Source organism: Pseudophryne corroboree, chromosome 11, assembly GCF_028390025.1.
Source record: "Pseudophryne corroboree isolate aPseCor3 chromosome 11, aPseCor3.hap2, whole genome shotgun sequence".
NCBI classification, from domain to species: Eukaryota; Metazoa; Chordata; class Amphibia; order Anura; family Myobatrachidae; genus Pseudophryne; species Pseudophryne corroboree.
Genome location: NC_086454.1, coordinates 319,073,662 through 319,089,805, shown reverse-complemented (window position 1 = coordinate 319,089,805; position 16,144 = coordinate 319,073,662). Strand labels below are relative to the sequence as shown.

Below are 16,144 nucleotides of genomic sequence, written 5' to 3'. Positions count from 1 at the left end.
CACCGAATGAGAGAACTCCAGGTCCTCCTCAGCCAGGGTATCAAATTTGTAGAATTTAGCAAACGTGTTTGCCCCTGACCAAGTAGCTGCTCGGCAAAGTTGTAAAGCCGAGACCCCTCGGGCAGCCGCCCAAGATGAGCCCCTTTCCGTGTGGAATGGGCTTTTACAGATTTTGGCTGTGGCAGGCCTGCCACAGAATGTGCAAGCTGAATTGTGCTACAAATCCAACGAGCAATAGTCTGCTTAGAAGCAGGAGCACCCAGCTTGTTGGGTGCATACAGGATAAACAGCGAGTCAGATTTTCTGACTCCAGCCGTCCTGGAAACATATATTTTCAGGGCCCTGACTACGTCCAGCAACTTGGAGTCCTCCAAGTCCCTAGTAGCCGCAGGTACCACAATAGGCTGGTTCACGTGAAACGCTGAAAACACCTTAGGGAGAAATTGAGGATGAGTCCTCAATTCCGCCCTGTCTGGAAGATCAGATAAGGGCCTTTACAGGATAAAGCCCCCAATTCTGACACGCGCCTGGCCGAGGCCAGGGCCAACAACATGACCACTTTCCATGTGAGATATTTTAACTCCACAGACTCAAGTGGTTCAAACCAATGTGACTTTAGGAACCCCAAAACTACATTGAGATCCCAAGGTGCCACTGGAGGCACAAAAGTAGGCTGTATATGCAGTACCCCTTTTACAAAACGTCTGAACTTCAGGAACTGAAGTTAGTTCTTTCTGGAAGAAAATTGACAGGGCCGAAATTTGAACCTTAATGGACCCCAATTTTAGGCACATAGACACTCCTGTTTTCAGGAAGTGCAGGAATCGACCTAGTTGAAAATTCCTCCATCGGGGCCTTACTGGCCTCGCACCCCGCAACATATTTTCGCCAAATGCGGTGATAATGCTTTGCGGTTACATCCTTCCTGGCTTGATCAGGGTAGGGATGACTTCATCCGGAATGCCTTTTTCCTTCAGGATCCGGCGTTCAACCGCCCTGCCGTTAAACGCAGCCGTGGTAAGTCTCGGAATAGACAGGGTCCTTGCTGGAGCAGGTCCCTTCTTAGAGGTAGAGGCCACGGGTCCTCCGTGAGCATCTCTTGAAGTTCCGGGTACCAAGTCCTTCTTGGCCAATCCGGAGCCACGAGTATAGTTCTTACTCCCCTCCGTCTTATAATTCTTAGTACTTTTGGTATGAGAGGAAGAGGAGGGAACACATACACTGACTGGTACACCCACGGTGTTACCAGAGCGTCCACAGCTATTGCCTGAGGGTCCCTTGACCTGGCGCAATACCTGTCCAATTTTTTGTTTAGGCGGGACGCCATCATGTCCACCTTTGGTTTTTCCCAATGGTTTACAATCATGTGGAAGACTTCTGGGTGAAGTCCCCACTCTCCCGGGTGGAGGCCGTGCCTGCTGAGGAAGTCTGCTTCCCAGTTGTCCACTCCCGGAATGAATACTGCTGACAGTGCTATCCCATGATTTTCCGCCCAGCGAAGAATCCTTGCAGCTTCTGCCATTGACTGCTTCTTGTGCCACCCTGTCTGTTTACATGGGTGACTGCCGTGATGTTGTCCGACTGGATCAACACCGGCTGACCTTGAAGCAGAGGTCTTGCTAAGCTGAGAGCATTGTAAATGGCCCTTAGCTCCAGGATATTTATGTGAAATGATGTCTCCAGGCTTGACCATAAGCCCTGGAAATTTTTTCCCTGTGTGACTGCTCCCCAGCCTCGCAGGCTGGCATCCGTGGTCACCAGGACCCAGTCCTGAATGCCGACTCTGCGGCCCTCTAGAAGATGAGCACTCTGCAACCACCACAGGAGGGACACCCTTGTCCTTGGTGACCGGGTTATCCGCTGATGCATCTTAAGATGCGACCCGGACCATTTGTCCAGCAGGTCCCACTGGAAAGTTCTTGCGTGGAATCTGCCGAATGGCTTTGCTTCGTAGGAAGCTACCATTTTTCCCAGAACCCTTGTGCATTGATGCACTGAGACTTGGCTCGGTTTTAGGAGGTTCCTGACTAGCTCGGATAACTCCCTGGCTCTCTCCTCCGGGAGAAACACCTTTTTCTGAACTGTGTCCAGAATCATCCCTAGGAACAGAAGACGAGTCGTCGGAACCAGCTGCGATTTTGGAATATTGAGAATCCAATCGTGCTGTCGCAACACTACCTGAGATAGTGCTACACCGACCTCCAACTGTTCCCAGGATCTTACCCTTATCAGGAGATCGTCCAAGTAAGGGATAACTAAAACTCCCTTCCTTCGAATGAGTATCATCATTTCGGCCATTACCTTGGTAAAGACCCGGGGTGCCGTGGACCATCCAAACGGCAGCGTCTGAAACTGATAGTGACAGTTCTGTACCACAAACCTGAGGTACCCTTGGTGAGAAGGGTAAATTTGGACATGAAGGTAAGCATCCTTGATGTCCAGAGACACCATGTAGTCCCCTTCTCTTGAATTTGAACCTCTGTATGTAAGTGTTCAAAGATTTTAGATTTAAAATCGGTCTCACCGAGCCGTCCGGCTTCGGTACCACCACAGTGTGGAGTAATACCCCTTTCCCTGTTGCAGGAGGGGTACCTTAATTATCACCTGCTGGGAATACAGCTTGTGAATGGCTTCCAACACTGCCTCCCTGTCTGCTTGTAAAGCCCCAGCGTCATGCTGAGGGCTTGGCAGAGGCGGGAGAGGGCTTCTGTTCCTGGGAACTGGCTGATTTCTGCAGCCGTTTCCCTCTCCCTCTGTCACGGGGCAGAAATGAGGAACCTTTTGCCCACGTGCCCTTATGGGAACGAAAGGACTGCGCCTGATAATACGGCGTCTTCTTATGTTGAGAGGCGACCTGGGGTAAAAACGTGGATTTCCCAGCTGTTGCCGTGGCCACCAGGTCTGAAAGACCGACCCCAAATAACTCCTCCCCTTTATAAGGCAATACTTCCATATGCCATTTGGAATCCACATCACCTGACCACTGTCGTGTCCATAACCCTCTTCTGGCAGAAATGGACAGCGCACTTACTCTTGATGCCAGTCGGCAAATATCCCGCTGTGCATCACCCATATATAGAAATGTATCTTTTAAATGCTCTACAGGCAAAAATATACTGTCCCTATCTAGGGTATCAATATTTTCAGTCAGGGAATCCGACCACGCCAACCCAGCACTGCACATCCAGGCTGAGGCGATTGCTGGTCGCAGTATAACACCAGTATGTGTGTAAATACATTTTAGGATACCCTCCTGCTTTCTATCAGCAGGATCCTTAAGGGCGGCCATTCTCAGGAGAGGGTAGAGCCCTTGTTTTGACAAGCGTGTGAGCGCTTTATCCCCCCTAGGGGGCGTTTCCCAACGCACCCTAACCTCTGGCGGGAAAGGATATATGCCAATAACTTTTTAGAAATTATCAGGTTTTTTTTTTATCGGGGGAGACCCACGCATCATCACACACCTCATTTAATTTCTCAGATTCAGGAAAACTACAGGTAGTTTTTCCTCACTGAACATAATACCCCTATTGGTGGTACTCGTATTATCAGAAATGTGTAAAACATTTTCCATTGCCTCAATCATGTAACGTGTGGCCCTACTGGAAGTCATATTTGTCTCTTCACCGTCGACACTGGAGTCAGTATCCGTGTCGGCGTCTGTATTTGCCATCTGAGGTAACGGGCGCTTTAGAGCCCCTGACGGCCTATGAGACGTCTGGACAGGCACAAGCTGAGTAGCCGGCTGTCTCATGTCAATCACTGTCTTTTGTAAAGAGCTGACACTGTCATGTAATTCCTTCCAGCAGTTCATCCACTCAGGTGTCGACCCCCTAGGGGGTGACATCCCTATTACAGGCAATTTGCTCCGCCTCCACATCATTTTCCTCCTCATACATGTCGACACAAACGTACCGACACACAGCACACACACAGGGAATGCTCTGATAGAGGACAGGACCCCACTAGCCCTTTGGGGAGACAGAGGGAGAGTTTGCCAGCACACACCAGAGCGCTATATATATATATATATATATATATATATACAGGGATAACCTTATATAAGTGTTTTTCCCCTTATAGCTGCTGTATTGTTTATACTGCGCCTAATTAGTGCCCCCCTCTCTTTTTTAACCCTTTCTGTAGTGTAGTGACTGCAGGGGAGAGCCATGGAGCTTCCCTCCAACGGAGCTGTGAGGGAAAATGGCGCCAGTGTGCTGAGGAGATAGGCTCCGCCCCTTTCTCGGCGGCCTTTTCTCCCGTTTTTTAGTGTAATCTGGCAGGGGTTAAAATTCATCCATATAGCCCTGGGGGCTATATGTGATGTATTTTCGCCAGCCAAGGTGTTTTTATTGCTGCTCAGGGCGCCCCCCCCTAGCGCCCTGCACCCTCAGTGACCGAAGTGTGAAGTGTGCTGAGGAGCAATGGCGCACAGCTGCAGTGCTGTGCGCTACCTTGGTGAAGACAGGATGTCTTCTGCCGCCGATTTTCCGGACCTCTTCTTGCTTCTGGCTCTGTAAGGGGGCCGGCGGCGCGGCTCTGGGACCGGACTCCATGGCTGGGCCTGTGTTCGATCCCTCTGGAGCTAATGGTGTCCAGTAGCCTAAGAAGCCCAATCCACTCTGCACGCAGGTGAGTTCGCTTCTTCTCCCCTTAGTCCCTCGATGCAGTGAGCCTGTTGCCAGCAGGTCTCACTGAAAAGAAAAAACCTAAAACTAAACTTTTCACTAAGCAGCTCAGGAGAGCCCCTAGTGTGCACCCTTCTCGTTCGGGCACAAAAATCTAACTGAGGCTTGGAGGAGGGTCATAGGGGGAGGAGCCAGTGCACACCAGGTAGTCCTAAAGCTTTACTTTTGTGCCCAGTCTCCTGCGGAGCCGCTATTCCCCATGGTCCTTACGGAGTTCCCAGCATCCACTAGGACGTCCGAGAAATAATAATTTGCACAGTTATTGAAGTACTTACCCAAGAGACTGTCCTCACATCAATATTTATATTATTATTACATTTAATTTATAAGATGCCAGAAGAAGTCTGCAGCGCCGTACATCTTATATTGGGCCTTATTATTGCAGTACAGGTCTGCAACGGCGGACGCAAGCCAGCATTAGACTGTCAGCGACAGTCTGATGCCGTTTGGGGGAGATGCGGTCAATTTACCTACAATCAAAATCCCGACGGTCAAAATCCTGACAAGGTCAAAATCGCGACATTTAAAATACCAAGGTCATAATATCAACACTTAAAATGTCGACAGGTCAAAAAGTCGACATGAGTTTTTCATAATTTTTTTCATTGAAACCGACTTGTTCATACGTTACCATCCCAGTGGACCTGGAGGGGGAACATAATAGTGTGCCGAGCGCAACGATGAACTGTGCCCAAAGTGCGAGCCATGCAAGGGGACGCGGTACACTTATACAGTGTCTATGTCGACCTATGTCGACATACACACCACAAAACAATGAAAAACTCTTGTCGACTGTTTGACCTGTCAACATTTTAAATGTCGGTATTTTGACCATGTCGATATTTTAAATGTCGGTATTTTGACCTGGTTGGGATTTTTACCTTGACCGTCGGTCAATTGTTGTCGGGATAATGATTCATACTGATCCCGCTTGTGGGCGGGAACGACCTCCATTTCTCGAAATGAAGGTGTGTCGCCCCCCCGCTGTGTTGGAGGGATGAGGCCAGATTTCTTGGCCGCTTGGTAACTACTGCTGCGGCTAGTTTGTGCGACCTCATGGGTGGTGCAGCCAGCCGATGGTGTCGCAGGTGATCTACATGCTAATTCAAGCACAGCACAAATTCTTTTACAGGGCCACTGGTACAAGGAAATCTTGATCTTGTTATTACAACTGATGTAATATTTTTACTTTGTAAAGTGTCTCCGATGATTGTCGTTCAGGCAGCTACAAGCTGTGCACAAATGTCATATTATGCATAATCGTCACTATCCGTAAACATAACAGTAAATCCGTGCAAGACCTTACCTGTTTAGCGTCCGGCAGACAGAGACCTCCAGCCTACAGAAACATAAATGCACAGTTAGAAGGTGCTGACTATGTATAGAATGTACAACCGGTGACATTACCTGATCATTTCCTTACCTCATTAGCTGCAGGACAGGTGCAGGTGCTGCTATAGGTTGGCTGACACAGCACACACCTGAAAGATAGACAGAATAATGCTGAGAGCCCTATGTGTGTGTGCCCCAAACGTTCAAATGACAACAGAAAATAAGACTGGAATCAGCTGGTTATTTGGATGAATATAAATCTGTTCAGCCAATGACTGACTTGCGCATATTGCTGTCCCTAAGCAACTGCAGTATATTGAGCTCCCAAGATCCATCATTGGATCTCAAAGTGTAACTCTCGGGCCACATGGAAGGGAGAGTGATTTACCATTGCAAAAGCTAATGGTATGGTAATGTCCAAATTGGCGTGGAATTTCATGGTAATCCTGCACATTTATATCCTAAGGCTTAACTTTATCATAAGGGCAAGTTCCCTTAGATGGTTGACATTGCAACAAGAAGTTTGGAAACTGCTCTTATCCAATTAGTAATGTCATCCAGGTGCATGAAAGGGAGGCGTTATTCTGAACAAGAAACATTGGTATCCCCCAGCACACTGGATGACATCAGCAACAGGATTTCATAACTACATGGTAGTAGAAATTTCAGAGATCTCAGTTGCACACATTTGCAAAGGTATGGGAAGCCCCCAGGCCGCTTCAAGGCATCTCTGAGTACTGGGGGTACCTAACATTAAGTCTAAGTTCAGGGCGCAACACACCACAAACCGACAAGGTCCAGACACCCCAGGGCAGCACACCAGTGTAAGGAAAAGTTTAAGTGAAAATTAAGAAGCTACAGCTATATACAAAAGAAGAAACACATGAAAGGCGTCATTAAAAAAGTGAAATTAGTAGAAAATCATATGAAAGTGATAAATAAAGTGCTAAATTAAATGTTACAGTGTGCTACCCCAAAGCAGCCCAGCCCAGCCCCACCAGTCCAGGGAGTGCCACGCCCCAACTCATCTTTTGGTATCTGGGGGATACCAATAGTTGACATTGCTACAGTACTTACTGGTCTCCAGCAACATTCGGCGTTGTACCTCCGGAACACGAGACGCATTGCACTGTTTTGTTTATAAAGTTTTGCTCTAAAAGAAAACAAACAATAAAACAAAAATCTAAATAAATAATTTATAATGATTCTGTCTTCCTAATACACAATCCCCGGTCTTGTCCGGTGGGTGCCGGTGTCTGGGAGATATCAGCTGGAATTTCCCATCTGTGTGGACGTCTTACCTGCAGCTGCGCTGCTGGCACAATCACATATGCTGTTGACACAGGTTAGACAGGTCCTTTGGTCTAGAGACACTTTTGTATTCTGCCGGGTAAAGGAAGAGAGAATGTAATATCCATATAACTTAATTACAGTACACGAGCAGGTTGTGATGCTGAAAGGGTGTTATAGTAATTAATTAGATGTAACACAAAACCACCTACCCTGAGGCAGGGACAGGTTCAGAATGAAATACCGCTCGTCAGGATAATGGCAGCCACGTGACTAGGGCTTAACCCTCCCCCACCCACCCCACCCGCAGTGCCTAACTCACCAGTGCCTTGGCCCTAACAGAGATCCCGATACTTACCTTCAGGATGTTGGTTGTCAGTGTTCCCACACCGTTCTCCGGAGTGGTGTCAGGATTCAGGCGTCAATCACATGACTGCTGACATCCCGTCCATCGGGATGCTAAACGCCCGCTGTAGGGACTGCGCAAGTGAGTGCTGATGAGGAATATGGGCCTAATTCAGGGTTGTTTGCAAAACAAAATTTTTCTCTAATGGGCAAAACCATTTGCATCGCGGAGGTGGGGTGGGGGGGGGGGGTAGATATAACATGTGCAGAGCGAGTTAGATTTGGGTGGGTTATAGTGTTTCTGTGCAGGGTAAATACCGGCTGCTTTATTTTTACACTGCAATTTAGATTTCTGTTTGAACACTCCCCACCCAAATCTAACTCTCTCTGCACGTGTTATATCTGCCCCAACTACTGTGCACATGGTTTTACCCATTAGAGGAAAATGTTGATTTGCAATCAACCTTGAATTAGGCCCTATGTCTATTTAACCAGGGGTATGGGTGCATGAACGCAATGCAGGTGTAATTATATCTGATTAGTGTGCAAAAGCCCCTTTAGTGTTATAGTATAACCCACCGCAGGTACCTGAAGACGTCACTGTTGCATCTACCGTCTATGTTTAGTTCTTGTAAGTGTCAAAGATCTCACCATACATCTGCTTTCACACACTGTAAATGATATTAGGGATTCCCCCAGTGGGCCCCAACCTTACCCAGTGCTGTGTATAATAAAATGAACAATATTATCTCCAAAAGTGTAATAAATAAATAAATATATATATATATATATATATATATATATATATATATATATATATATATATAATATTTATACACACACACACACACACACACACACACACACACACACACACACACACACACACACACATCTTGATACAATGGTGGCACTCACGGGACTTGGTAGTGCAAAATAACAACTCAGGACACAGCGGTCACAGGCGCTAAACTGATTCAGCCCCTGTGACCGCTGTGTCCTGAGCAGTTGTTTTGCACTATCAAGTCCCATCATGAGTGCCACCATTGTATCGAGTTTTGTATGAGGTTCCTGGACCTATTTGGAGGCACCTGGGCACTATCGGTATTAGGAGGGAGTGCCGACACTGGATATATATATATATATATATATATATATATATATATAGTAGGCAAGAAGGATGGGCGGCACTCTCCAGACTTTAAAGTTTCAAATAATGTCCTTTAATCCATATTAAACTTTAAAGTCTGGAGAGTGCCGCCCATCCTTCTTGCCTACTATAATAGGGTTGCTAACCCAGGGAGGGCACCAGAGCGAGCATATAAGGAGACCATAATATACTGAGTGCCGGATTGAACCGCATTTGTGTATATATATATATATATATATATATATATATATATTATTGAGGTATCTGCAAATGAGTTACGGGAAAGACAAATGAGAACAAGCCAAAAAAGGCAATGGTATAACAGTCCACATCTTCCTGCACATACACGTAGCAGTAACAATCAACAATTGAAATATAATATTGAGACTGCAAATAAGATATGCACTAACTTTTAATTATGCCGAGTTATATTCAATTGTATACATTTTTTACAAAAATTTTAAATTTAACGATAATTGCCCTTTAAGGTTTAACAAATGTATTATTGTACTCACTCTAAGATAAGGCGGAGTATTGTGTATTGTAGCCAGAGATGGAATTATAGGACTTTTGTGCAATGGCACCCTGTCTCCTGGTGAAGGGCATGACTTTGTGAGTCCATATTATGGCCTCTGCAGGGTTACAAAGGTCTGCACTGGATCAGGGGGGTTTTAAGAGTGAAAGGGGCCCGTGTGCAGACTCCAGGTGGACCCCCTCAACCCCCCTCCTTGGCGCCTTAAGCTCCGGCATTTTGCCGGAGTCTACTGCACAGGCGCAGATATCTGGAAACATGGCGCCTGCCATGGTCCGGAGGCAAATTTTGTACATGTGCGGTGGCCATTTTGGGTGTGATTTTTGCAGCGGCAACTGTGGCTGCAGCGCCCATCGCAGGATACCAAAAAGGTAAGTATTAGAACACCATGGGTGCAGTGTAAGCCCCCCCTTGGACCGAGAAGGCCCTTGCGCACTGCACATATTACACCCATGATAGAAACTCCAAAGCACTGGATGACGGGAGGAGCTGGATGGATGGGGCGCTCTAGCAGAGTACAAGGTCGGAGCATTATGTGCAGCAGTCGGAGGGGGCTGCGCAGTCAGAAGTGCACAAGGAAATGCTGGCTACGTATTACACGTGCGCGCTATACTTACAATGGCACAAGCACTGCAGTTTACTTGCGGAGATCCCAGGTTGCCTACTATAGCAGAGCCAGCAGGACACGTACATCTCAGGCCTGGAAGCAGAATGAAGACAGTTACGTAGAACATCCCTTGGCAACACAATCACTATGATAGACATCATCTACAGACCACATTACTAAATAAAAGACTTTAAGACACAATGGCGGCAATTCAATTGTTTTGGACATCTAATTTTCCCGTCTAAACAGGACACCCAAAGAATTGTCACTGTTCAATTGCTGTTTCGGCACACACGCATGTCGCACCCAAACAATCAGGGTTTAGTCGTGAAAAAAAGGCTAAACATGTCTAAAGTCCTTCATTGGGCATCTTGTATGGCAAAAAATGAGCAGCTTGAAATTCAACAGGGGTTATCAAACCCTGTACAGCAACATGAGGATTCATATCTAACTGTGGGGTCATTCCGAGTTGATCGCTAGCTGAAAATGTTCGCTGTGCAGCGATGATGTTAAAAAATGGCACTTCTGCGCATGCGGCGCAATGCGCACGCGCGACGTACTTTCACAGCGGCCGATGTAGTTTAACACAAGGTCTAGCTATGCTTTTCAGTCGCAATGTCCGCCGCAGAATGATTGAAATAAAGTGGGCGTTTCTGGGTGTCAACAGTCCGTTTTCAGGGAGTGTTCGAAAAAACGCAGGCGTGCCAGGAAAAACGCAGGGCGTGTTTGTGACGTCAAATCCGGAACTGAATGGTCTGAAGTGATCGCAAGCGCTGAGTAGGTATTGAGCTACTCTAAAACTGCACAAAAAAATTATGCCACCGCTCTGCGATCCTTTCGTTCGTACTACTGCTAAGCTAAAATACACTCCCAGTGGGAGGCGGCATAGCATTTGCACGGCTGCTAAAAACTGCTAGCGAGCAACTCGGAATGACCTCCTATGGGGGTCATTCTGAGTTGATCGCACGTAGCAACTTTTTGCTGCTCGTGCGATCAACTAGACGTCGCCTATGGGGGAGTGTTTTTTAGCATAGCAAGGCTGCCATCGCTTGTGCAGCCCTGCTATGCAAAAAAAGTTTCACTCAAAACAAGACCAGCCCTGCAGCTACTTACCCAGTGCGACGGATCCAGCGATGAAGGTCCCAGTCCTGACGTCAGACATCTGCCCACCGTTCGCCTGGACACGCCGGCGTTCTTCTTACCACTCCCCGAAAACGTGTGGAAACGGTGAGTATACGCCCCGGAACGCCTCCCGCCTGTCCATCTGCGATCACATTTGTCGCTGACAATCATCGCCAGGCAACGACGCGCGTGCGCAATGCGCCCACCACGCATACGCATTTCTGACACGTTCGCACTGCAACGAAGAACCGTTGCGTGCGAACGAGTTGGAATGACCCCCAATATGTAAGAATACATGCGAGCAAAATTTAGTTATACTGGTGTTAAGAACACCTTAAAGAAACCATTACGGGTGTGCCAGGGGGGTCATTCCGAGTTGTTCGCTCGCAAGCTGCTTTTAGCAGCTTTGCACACGCTAAGCCGCCGCCTACTGGGAGTGAATCTTAGCATATCAAAATTGCGAACGAAAGATTAGCAGAATTGCGAATAGACACTTCTTAGCAGTTTCTGAGTAGCTTCAAACTTACTCTGCATCTGCGATCAGTTCAGTGCTTGTCGTTCCTGGTTTGACGTCACAAACACACCCAGCGTTCGCCCAGACACTCCCCCGTTTCTCCAGCCACTCCCGCGTTTTTCCCGGAAACGGTAGCATTTTTTCGCACATTCCCATAAAACGGCCTGTTTCCGCCCAGAAACACCCACTTCCTGTCAATCACACTCCGATCACCAGAACGAAGAAAAAACCTCGTAATGCCGTGAGTAAAATTCCTAACTGCATAGCAAATTTACTTGGCGCAGTCGCACTGCGGACATTGCGCATGCGCATTAGCGACTAATCGCTCCGTTGCGAGAAAAGAATACAGAGCGAACAACTCGGAATGACCCCCCATATTCTAATAAGAAGCACACACGTGAGCACATGTAATAACTGAAGCACCACAGGGTGACCTCTATAAATAGAAAATACCAACTCATTTGTTTATAGACAGGAAAATATTGGGAATTGATTGGACTTAAATTTATAGAACCTGCTTCACTATATATTCTCCTGTTTTATTTCTGTTTGCACATTCCCAAGTGTTGGAGTGATATTTAAAAGGTGAAGAAGGAGTTCAAGCCATTTTTTTTTTTAAATAAATTCTTTATTTTCATTTTAGAAAGGAATAATAGAGGTTTAACTGTTTCCCCGTCACAGGTGACACATTGTAACTAACCGTTGAGCATTTAATACTATATCATTTGTTTCCGTACACCTAAACAGTAATGTCGACGCCAGCAGCTGTGAGCACCCGAACGGAGCAACATTTGAATTGCTCCGTTGAGCACCATCTAGTGGCTGCCAGAGCGCAAAACACTTGAATTCCCCCATAGAGGTGAGAAGCGTTAGCCTTTTATTATATAGGATGATCCCTTATTATAGTCAGTACCACTGCACATACTGCTCTGTTATCACACATGATCCCTAATTATAGCCAGTACCACTGTACATACTGTTCTGTTATTACATATGATCCCATATTATAGTCAGTACCACTGTATATACTGCTGTTATTACATATGATTCCTAATTATAAATAATCCGTATCACTGTACAGTCTGCTCTGCTATTACATATGGTCCCTTATTATAATCATTGCCATTGAACATACTGCTCTGTTATTACATACTGTATGATCCCTTATTAAAGTCAGTACCACTGTATATACTGCTCTGTTATTACAGGCCGGTCAAGTTCCTGAAGGTCGGGCTCCCGGCAGTTGAAATACCGATGCCGGAATCCTGACACAGCTGATCCCTTATTATAATCACTGCAACTGTATCTACTGCCAGAGCCGGCTCTAGGCATAGGCAAACTAGGCAAATGCCTAGGGGCACAAGCAGCTTCTGCTGATTAAAATAATATGCAGCATGCCTATATTGTGTGTGTGTGACTGCGGCTCTATCTGCATACGAAATACCTTACTAATGTGCGGCATTATGTGTAATGTTCACTCTAGGCTGTTTTAGCAGGGCGCCGCGCCCTGCCCGTTTTTTAACAGGCAAAACCCGCCCTGCCCCTTTTGCGGCGCCCTGCTAGAACAGCCGCCCGCTCCTTGCCCTCCCGGCGTGTATAGATGCCGTGCGCATGCGCGCGGCATCCATTCACGCATTGGGAGAGGGCTGGGGGAAGCCCAGCACCGACGGAGGTGCTGGGCACGCCCCCAACAGTGACGTCGCCAGCCACAGACGCTCTCTATAGTAGCGTCTGTGGGCCGCACCGCCCCCTAAAATGATGGAGGCGTGGCCGCGCCCCCATTTCGGACGCGCGTGCGCACATGTGCCCCCAGAGTCCGGCGCCCTGCCCATTTTCACTCCTAGAGTGAACACTAATGTGTATAAGGTGTACTACAGTACTTGGTGGCGAAACTTATAGAAAGGGCACTACTGAGTGGTCTAATGTGAATAAAGAGCAATATGGTGTGATGTAATGTGAATAAGGGGCATTACTGTGAGGAGTAATGTGAATAAGAGAAACTATTGCATGATATAATGTTAATAAAGTTGCAGTATTGTGTGGCGTCATTTCAACTGGGGGTATTATTGTGTGGCCATGCCCCTTCGCAGCAAGAACACGCACCGAATGTGCACACTGTTCCTATTTAAAATACAGTATAGGGGGTAGGAGCACCAAAATGAGGACTGCTATGGGTGAGGGGTGATGGTGCTGGGAAAGGGGTGCAGGGTCAGAGGCGGAACTAGCGTCTGTGCAAAGGGGCACCAGACAAAATCTTGCCTAGGGCATCATATTAGTTAGGGCCGGCTCTGTGTACTGCTCTGTTATTACATATGTGCCTGCACATCGGATTGCAGGAGTGACGTGCGGGGGTGCCTGTGCGCACACCTATGATGATCCCTTATTATAGTCACTACCACTGTATGTACCGCTCTGTTATTACATCTGCTCCCTTATTATAGTCACTGTATGTACCGCTCTGTTATTACATCTGCTCCCTTATTATAGTCACTGTATGTACCGCTCTGTTATTACATCTGCTCCCTTATTATAGTCACTGTATGTACCGCTCTGTTATTACATCTGCTCCCTTATTATAGTCACTGTATGTACCGCTCTGTTATTACATCTGCTCCCTTATTATAGTCACTGTATGTACCGCTCTGTTATTACATCTGCTCCCTTATTATAGTCACTGTATATACCGCTCTGTTATTACATCTGCTCCCTTATTATAGTCACTGTATGTACCGCTCTGTTATTACATCTGCTCCCTTATTATAGTCACTGTATGTACCGCTCTGTTATTACATCTGCTCCCTTATTATAGTCACTGTATGTACCGCTCTGTTATTACATCTGCTCCCTTATTATAGTCACTGTATGTACCGCTCTGTTATTACATCTGCTCCCTTATTATAGTCACTGTATGTACCGCTCTGTTATTACATCTGCTCCCTTATTATAGTCACTGTATGTACTGCTCTGTTATTACATCTGCTCCCTTATTATAGTCACTGTATGTACCGCTCTGTTATTACATCTGCTCCCTTATTATAGTCACTGTATGTACCGCTCTGTTATTACATCTGCTCCCTTATTATAGTCACTGTATGTACCGCTCTGTTACATTTGCTCCCTTATTATAGCCACTGTATGTACCGCTCTGTTATTACATCTGCTCCCTTATTATAGTCACTGTATGTACCGCTCTGTTATTACATCTGCTCCCTTATTATAGTCACTGTATGTACCGCTCTGTTATTACATCTGCTCCCTTATTATAGTCACTGTATGTACCGCTCTGTTATTACATCTGCTCCCTTATTATAGTCACTGTATGTACCGCTCTGTTATTACATCTGCTCCCTTATAATAGTCACTGTCTGTACCGCTCTGTTATTACATCTGCTCCCTTATTATAGTCACTGTATGTACCGCTCTGTTATTACATCTGCTCCCTTATTATAGTCACTGTATGTACCGCTCTGTTATTACATCTGCTCCCTTATTATAGTCACTGTATGTACCGCTCTGTTATTACATCTGCTCCCTTATTATAGTCACTGCCACTGTATGTACCGCTCTGTTATTACATCTGCTCCTTATTATAGTCACTGTATGTACCGCTCTGTTATTACATCTGATCCTTATTATAGTCACTGTATGTACCGCTCTGTTATTACATCTGCTCCTTATTATAGTCACTGTATGTACCGCTCTGTTATTTCATCTGATCCTTATTATAGTCACTGCCACTGTATATATTATATGCTGCTCTGTTGTTACATACAGTATGAGCTGACACCCAAACACAATAAAGGTGCCAGTGTAAGAGATATGTTTTGTCCCTACCTCCTGCACAGCAGAGTAGAGTGGTATAATACAATGTAACCATCACCGCCTGGGGGGCAGCACATAAGCATCACCGCTGGCTGCCAGGGGACTATAAATCCCAGCATGCAGGCACTTACCATCAGCAGCCGCCACCCCGGAGCTGCAGGCCAGGCAGGAGTAGGTGGTCACGTCATAGTACTGGCTGCCGGTGCAGTCTCCGGGCTGGATGAGTGGGATGGAGGTGGCTAAAGCCCGACAGAAAGTTGGGAGCTCCGTCAGCAGCAGCAGGAGGAGGACGAAGCGGCGGGAGAACGGTCCCGGGGGCCGCATACTGGGAGGACAAATGTACTACCGAGCGGCGAGCACCAGCGGTGTCTATGGCAACCAGAATACATAGCAACTGGGCGTTCTGGACCGGTCACCTGAGACAACGGTTGCGTCATGTGACTGCTAGAGATCCCTCCCACTACATGTGTCATGTGACTGACAGGTATCCCGCCCACTCCATGTGTCATGTGACTGACTGATAGAGAGCGCACCCACTACATGTGTCATGTGACTGATAGGGATACCTCCCACTGTATGTGTTATGTGACTGATAGAGAGCACACCTACTACACATGTCATGTGATTGATGGAGAGCACATCTAGTACTACACGTGTCATGTGATTGATGGAGAGCACACCCACTAAGTGTCATGTGACTGATAGATATCTCTCCCATTACACGTGTCATGTGATTGATGGGGAG

The 16,144-nt window shown here is 46.7% G+C and overlaps 1 protein-coding gene across 2 annotated transcripts in view; it reads right to left on the bottom strand.

Moving 5' to 3' along the window:
• The window catches only part of LOC134969610 (meckelin-like), a 91,171-nt gene extending 75,350 nt beyond the window's left edge, over window positions 1-15,821 (bottom strand). For both annotated transcript variants that reach the window (XM_063945680.1, XM_063945681.1), the window contains exons 1-6: window positions 15,531-15,821; window positions 9,952-10,034; window positions 7,319-7,400; window positions 7,095-7,170; window positions 6,109-6,166; window positions 5,992-6,024 (exon numbers count right to left, since the gene is read on the bottom strand). In XM_063945680.1, the coding sequence (XP_063801750.1) occupies window positions 5,992-6,024; window positions 6,109-6,166; window positions 7,095-7,170; window positions 7,319-7,400; window positions 9,952-10,034; window positions 15,531-15,723 (525 nt within the window). In that variant the 5' untranslated portion in view covers window positions 15,724-15,821. The remainder of the gene's footprint in view (window positions 1-5,991; window positions 6,025-6,108; window positions 6,167-7,094; window positions 7,171-7,318; window positions 7,401-9,951; window positions 10,035-15,530) is intronic.
• Between the last annotated feature and the right edge of the window lie 323 nt (window positions 15,822-16,144).